Source organism: Montipora foliosa, chromosome 13 (assembly GCF_036669935.1).
Source record: "Montipora foliosa isolate CH-2021 chromosome 13, ASM3666993v2, whole genome shotgun sequence".
In the NCBI taxonomy this organism is placed as follows: domain Eukaryota; kingdom Metazoa; phylum Cnidaria; class Anthozoa; order Scleractinia; family Acroporidae; genus Montipora; species Montipora foliosa.
The window spans coordinates 27,752,823-27,760,322 of NC_090881.1; the positions used below are offsets into that span (position 1 = coordinate 27,752,823).

At 39.0% G+C, this 7,500-nt stretch overlaps 2 protein-coding genes across 2 annotated transcripts in view; one reads left to right on the forward strand and one right to left on the reverse strand.

Moving 5' to 3' along the window:
• Positions 1–1,583, reverse strand: part of LOC137982724 (uncharacterized) — a 6,094-nt gene extending 4,511 nt beyond the window's left edge. The window contains exons 1-3 of the mRNA XM_068829862.1: positions 1,445–1,583; positions 1,290–1,343; positions 1–267 (exon numbers count right to left, since the gene is read on the reverse strand). The exon at positions 1–267 is cut by the window's left edge and continues 532 nt beyond it. Coding sequence (XP_068685963.1) covers positions 1–267; positions 1,290–1,343; positions 1,445–1,468 — 345 coding nt within the window. The 5' untranslated portion in view covers positions 1,469–1,583. The remainder of the gene's footprint in view (positions 268–1,289; positions 1,344–1,444) is intronic.
• A 3,937-nt stretch (positions 1,584–5,520) lies between these two features.
• The window catches only part of LOC137981887 (uncharacterized), a 5,407-nt gene continuing 3,427 nt past the window's right edge, over positions 5,521–7,500 (forward strand). The window contains exon 1 of the mRNA XM_068828923.1: positions 5,521–7,045. Coding sequence (XP_068685024.1) covers positions 5,521–7,045 — 1,525 coding nt within the window. The remainder of the gene's footprint in view (positions 7,046–7,500) is intronic.

Consider the following 7,500-nt stretch of genomic DNA (forward strand, 5'->3'; position numbering starts at 1 on the left):
GCACAGCTCATTTTCTTGCGCGAAGAGTCTTGCTGTTTCTTTTCTTATCCTTTCCTCTTCTTGAGCCTGTTCTCTCTGCCTTTGTTCTTGATATTGCTTCTTTCTTCTTTGCTCTTCTTCTTCTTCTTCTTCTTCCTTTTTAATGCGGAGTTGTTTTTCATACTCTTTTTGCTCTCGTTCATTTTCCAGTCGGCGTTCCTCTCTCTCCTTTGCAGCCCTTCGATCTCTTTCCGTGTTGTCCACGTACGTGTAGCTTGTAGTCTCTTGCTTGGAATGAAGAATAGTTAGTTCAAGAAATGAAACATGTCATGGTTTTTTAATTGGCCTTCATAAATTTGAGTGGAATTAGAATTCTAAAAGAATATGAGCTAAATGCGTTGGTCGATGCAATAGTACCCCAAGCAAATATTATTGCATAATATTTCATGAGGAGAGAGGAGATTTAGACAACAATTTTCTTCTACATGTACTCTAAAACACCGCTCTGTTAAATCTTAAGCGCTGGAATTAAAAACTAAACCAAAAATGGACAAGAATATGGAACGAAAGTAAAAGAAAAATAGGACGGCATAGAAATGTGATTTGCCTCTGATTGATTGATGAGCATCAGGATAACAACACTTTCGGAGCAATGTGGGCTCGCGATTAAATGCTGCTGGTGTGAAATACTCTGTGATGAGGCATTTGAAATGCCTCTTGACTGGGAATTAAGAAAATTTGAACAACCAAAACCGAAAAATGATATGTCCAAGGGTTGGCGAGGAAGTACGATGTTGAAGCTCTGTCTGATCGAAAGTGAAAGCTTCTCTTTTAATTTCCCCAGTTAAGACTAAACTCGGCAAAGGCAAACTTTTCCTTTCTTTCATTTAGTCAATTTTTTTTCAAATACATCTATGTTCAAAAACTTTATTTGAGAATCTTGAAAAGAAATAAGGATCTCGTTAACATTTCCTTTCCAAGAAAAATAGGAACAAGGGAACTTAGTGAATGAAGAAAGACCTTAAAAATCAGTGCATATGGGATCAAAAATGAAAAATTGAGGTTTCCTCGACATCAAAACTATTGCAATACCATGCTGCAAACTAACATGACTTGCTTTTCGGTTAGTTACCATACCACCGACAGGGATATAATCTTTCCAGCGCCCCGAATGTGTAGATTACTGTGGAAAGTGAGCCTATCTCCCGCCTTTTCCGGCTACCATATTCTAGGCTAAATCAGCTCGCTTCGAACGGCTTTCTTCAAATTAGATTTAGAAGGGAATTTATGATTCGTTGTATTCAACTTACCCACATACTAAGACGGCGTTGGGCTCCTCGCGTCAAGAAAGACTTCACGGCGATCTGAAAGGAATGTAAAATACACTCCTTTTTAGCTGATAACACTAGATAACGTCATGAAAATTTCCCAGAATTTCATCACGTGATTAAAATGGCAATATTACTTGAAGAGTCCAACTCTCGATCATTGTGGCTTTGATTAATAGTTTCTTTTCGAGGAGATCGAGCAAAGTCAATCGCGTGACAACGTTGGAGTTGCGTGACTGTCGAAGAGTTTATACGCCTTTTGCTGTTCATTTACGCAAAATATGCATTCATTTACGTCAACAGTTGAAACTATACGGCAAATATTCGTTTATTAGTACTTCCATGAACTGCATTAACGCGAACGAACTTTCAATAACGCTATTTGCATATGTACTAACATTCAATAGCATCAACAGATAAACAATTGCACCTTTGGACTAGCCTGTTCAGGCTCTCAGATAGTGCTATCTGAGAGCCTGGAACAGGCTACTTTGGACAATCACAGGTAACAAATATACTTTCAATCTCGTGCAATAGTTAATCATTAACGCCAGTAGAAAATCAATTGCATAGTATGACAATCAATGGCGTATTAGAGACATACAATAATGCAATTTGCATAGAGACACAGTCAATTGCACCTTCATACAATCGTTTAATCGAAATGGTCGATCATTAACGTGAACTGACAAACGTTGGTATTTTTCGAATAAACAATAGGAAGAAAAAAACATTCATTAGTGTCATTCATCGTAGTTACTTGTATTTTAAAGATAAGATATTCCGTAAAAAAAGAAATATTCAAAAGGTGTAATAACAGTTTTTTTCCGGGAAATTTTGCGTATTGGATCGATCAGATAGAACGATAAACAATTCGAGGAAACGAGTGAGTGCATTGCTCATCCAACTTTTGAGTGAAGCATTTTCGTAGCTACATAAACGGTTAAAAGTGTTGTTAGTGAGAAAGAAATGATGCCGAAAGTGCAAACCTATGGTTGGCGGAATGGTGCAAAATTCAAGGAATCAAAATCACTTCCAACATCAACAACCAATCTACAGTTCAGCATTTTCTTTCTAGATCAACAATAATATCGGTCCAATTTCAACGACTAATACAACAACCAAAACTAAAAACACGCCTAATCCAGAAAAAGGAAGTGAGTCAACATCAACAAAAATTCCTCTCGTCTACAACAACGAATCAGATCACCTCAAAACCAACATCGAAGCAGTCTCAACTTCGTGCAACAATTTGGGGACGAGCGACTGGCTATGGTCGGGGGAGGTTGGGACCGAAAATTTCCTATCGTAGGACATGCTGGGAAATAGAGACACGAGGAGAGAAAATCAGTATGGCGGACGAAGAGGACAGAATAAGGCGGCAGGTATTTTTTGCAGGTTGCAGGTTGCAGGTTGAAATTTCATTATAACTGGAAAACCGCTGGCACTAAAAAGAAACGTAAAGCGATAGACTTGCCGTGACTGTTACATGAATAGCTAGGCTTAGGCCTAAAAACTTTTCTCTAGGCATAATTAGGCCTAAAGAAATTCTTAAGTATACCCTAACCTTAACCCTAACCTCCACTCATATTAGTTTATTGTCTCTTCGTAAAACTAGTGCGACCCGAGGGAATTACCCCTCGACTACCTAAGTTTGCGAGATTAGTAAATCCCCAATATATAATATTCGGAAAGGTATCGTGATGTAAAAATAAAAAATATGTCCCAAACATAATTACATTTTTGCATCGGGATGCCAAAAAATGCAACCCAAAGCTTACAACAGGGTGCTTTCAGGGACTAGAAATAAAATGAAAACCTCAACAACCTGAAGTCACAAAATGCTGAACCAGTTTGTTCTTCGCACAGAACATCTTATAGAACTGTATAGATTATTTCCAATAATCAAAATATTCTTCAAAGTAGAATTTCTCCACAAACTAATATCTTGTATTTGATGGTATATAATAGCAGTAAGTGACATTGCTACACATTACTTTACCAGCATTCACACCAAGATTGTTTCACTTCTTGACTAGAGTCAGCGGACACAGTGGTTGTTGGATCAATGATATCAAGTATTGTAGGACCTGGATTTTCCTCCACATCATTTGCTTGCCTTATAAGCAATGGGATGTAAACATTGTAGCACATCATTTGTGTAAACCAAAACATCACCTCATTACACGACTTGTAATGTCCAACAACTTGTTTCAGTTAATGTTAGCAAGTAAAACACATTTAAGTAAAACATCATAAGCATCGTATTCCAAAATCGCCCTCGCACACGTGAAAATGCATCCTTGGCTTTCACAAAATTGTTGTGACAGCCGATCCTTGACCGGTATTGTTCGATTGTTGTTCCCATGCTAGCGGCTAGTAGCAGACAACAGTAAGAGTACGAAATACTATTGTTTGAGAGTGCAAAACTCTTATTCAATGCAAGAATTTTTTAGAGTACAATAACTCTTTCAGTTTGGGGTGTAACCCCACACCGACATTTCAAGCCGATAAATACTGGTTTGTGATAACGTGTGAGATACTTGTGGGGTATGTGGTGCAACGCGCACCGGATTTCAAGCCAATGAATGTGGGCTTGCGAAAGCTTCTTAGGTTCAGTGCAATCCGCACTAAACACAAGCCGAGTGTAGATATGTTGGCTTGCGTAAGTAAACAAGTCCCGTATCGATATCGCCGACGTCACCTGGATGAAATAACAAAGAACAAACAAGGCAGGAAAGTGTGGTTAATTTTCGAAATGAAAGAAAGAAAACCAATCAGAAACAGCACGAGAGATCAATTTTGAAACAGAAATAACTTAACCTTGAACAGTTACAACTAATTTGCGACGGAAAGCTCTTCAAAATTTTTCCAAAACAGGGAAAACGACCGCAGATTTATATACAAACGACGAACGCTAAAAGCAATGGCCGACACTTGAAAACAATGACTCGCAATTACTAGTACCCAGTCTACATGCCAGACTGTCACGTGTGTTCTCGTCCTCACTGACTGACTGACTGACTGACAATCAAGATCTGCCTCTGACTTAGGGGTCTGTATGCATACAATGCATAAGACCCCAAAAACCAGCATACAAGAATCTAAAATTTAACCCGAGAAAGGATGTTAGACATGTAGTAGTGGTATTTACAGGGAAATGAGGGATGTACAAGTAAATTAACAAAAAGCCTAAAAAAGGTTCTTATATCTACGTTCTTATGTGCAGGTTTTTTACTGTCTTTTTTGCAATATTATTTGACTTAATCTCAGCCCCAGTACAGGACTTCCTCCCTTTCTCGTAGAGATGTCAGCCAGTGGGGGTGGTATCTTGGCAATGACATTGTGTGTACAACAGCCCCCCTCTCATTTGCCCCTTCTCACCCAAACTGCCTTAATAACTATTGTGCTTGGATTCAGCAGAGCTCACTGCTGAATAATGGACCACACAAAGCAAGCTACTGATATAAGTTGTTAAATTCATGTTTATTGCCAAAACGTACACTTTCTTACAATAACAAATGTCATACCTACTTGGTATAGGTGTTCATGGACTACACACCAACAGTAAATGGGTTTCTTTTCCAAAGCATTGTCAGGCATTGTAACAGAATTTGACCAAATGCATCATGTCTGAGTGTGAAAAATAACTCTCTAGATTGGAGGGCAGGTATCAGACCCACGAAACACTACTAAATCAAAATACATTGTAGCACTGTTTCTTTTCTGTGCTCTTTATTTAGTATCACCATAGAAAGAGTATTCCTGTGTCTAATGTCTGCACTCTAGCTTCTAGTGCTTTCCTGAGTGTTCTGTTTAATCTTTAATCTTTAATGAGTTTACTCCTAAAACAGCAATAACTATACTAGGAGTTTAAAAGCAAAATATACGTGCAAATAAAATTAAATATATATATATATATATATATACGGAAGAAAAAACACATAAACTACAAGTTCATCCCTACAAGCCTGTTTCGTGGTCGCCCACTCATCAGGGGATTATCCCCTGATGAGTGGGCGACCACGAAACAGGCTTGTAGGGATGAACTTGTAGTTTATGTGTTTTTTCTTCCGTATATATTTCGCTCTACTTCTATGTATCGAGCACTGTTTTACGAAAATCAAGTTTCACACTTTATATATATATATATATATATAAAATTAAACAGTACTGTCTGCAGTTAGTTATATATATATATATATATATATATATGGTCAAGGAAAATGACAATCTACAAGACTCTTGTAAGCAGCATTTACACAATGCTTCCCTCAACATCTTAAAGGACATTTCTGCGGCAGCCTTGTCTAAGACCAAAGCCCTTCAGAGGGAACTTCATATCCAGCGCGATCATCTCCTTCGTGATTATGAGGAAACTGCTGTTAAAACCATTTGGAAACAGGTTAAAGAACGGATGGTAGCACTGGAGATTGATTTGAAAAAGAAAGCACGACATAAGTACTCGTTGGCCACACCCCTTCAACCATTACCAGTAGATCGAACCGTACAATCTAGCAACACGAGAAGGAGAACGCGGCGGTTTGAAAGAATTACCCAAAGGAATATAGGAGCTCCAGCCGAAAACGATGGTAGCGACAAGGGTGTAACAACAGAGATCAACTTGCCGGACCTGAATCCTATTAATCTAACTTCTTCTGAACTAACAGATGCGGAACGCTCTCTCCTGAAGAAAGGACCAGCATTTTGTCCTGTGCCTAAGGATGTCAATTGGCAAAAGGTGACCGATGACATAGATAAATTTGAAAGGAGAATCCGCCTTGCCGTTTTCTTCCACGGCAGAAATGCTGAAGACAACCCCCGTGTGGTGGACGACCGATTTCCAGCGATTCCATCAGCTTCCCAATGGATGCCTCCAAAATCCAGTTTCCCGGAGGTAGAAGTGTTCCTCAACAATGTGAAGAACGACATCCTTAAGCCTGCTAATCTAAGAACTACCAAGGACAATCTTACGAGAGAAGAAAGGTTAGCTTTAAGGTCTCTTAAATCTAGTGAAAATGTTATAAGAATTCAAGATAAAGGTTCTAGGTTCGTTGTCCTCAGTCAACAAGAATACCAAAATAAGATACTAGGGCAGCTTAATAATGATTTGCATTATGACAGCATAGATTCCGACCCAACACTTGACCATTTTGAAGTGGTTAAGGAATGGAGTCGAAAGTGGTTTTCTGAGGGGCAGATTAGCCAGGAGATTGCTACGTGGGTTGTAAATCTGGAACCAAAACCGGGAGTGGCATTTGGGAATGTCAAAACACACAAACGTGACAACCCACTTCGGCTTATTACATCCTGTTGCGGTACAGCAATTGAACGGCTTTCTGCTTTCACAGAATTCTACCTCAAACCTCTTTCACAGAGTCTTCCATCCTTTGTGAAGGATTCCACGGATTTTATCAACAAATTAGAAGATTTGAATGCAAAAGGCCCATTCCCTGAGGGGTCCCTCCTTGTGTCTTGGGATGTAGTGTCAATGTTTCCAAACATTGACAACAATCTAGGTATTTCAGCAGTTAGAAAGGCACTTAATTCCAGATCTGATAATATTCCTTCCACTGATTGCTTAGTTAAAGCCGTTGAAATTTGTCTCAGGGTAAATAATTGCCAGTTTGCTGGTCAGAACTTTGTTCAAAAACACGGTACGGCCATGGGACCGAAAAACGCGTGCAGTTATGCAGATCTAGCGATGGGCATCATCGACGAGAAAGCCAAATTTGAGGGTAGCTTGAGACTTATGCTTTGGTGGAGATACAGGGACGATATTTTTGACCTCTGGACTCAGGGTTTACCTAAATTATTGGAATTCACTGATTATATCAATGATTTGTACCCTACTATTAAATTCGAATTGGTTTACTCCGAAAGTCATTTGAATGTCCTTGATCTCACGTTGCATTTTTGTAACGGGTTTATTAGCACTGGTGTTTATGCTAAACCCACCGATAGCCACCTCTATCTACCTTTTTCGAGTTCACATCCCTCACATTGCAAAAGAGCAGTCCCCTTTGGGGTAGCTTTAAGAATCAAACGCAATTGTTCTACCAACGACTTTCTTCAAAATAGGTGTAAGGAATACAAAGGATATTTGAAATCTCAAAATTATCCGGCGGAGCTTGTCGATAAACAGTTCGACAAAGCTCTCAGTATATCTAGATCTGAACTTTTGAGCAAAAAG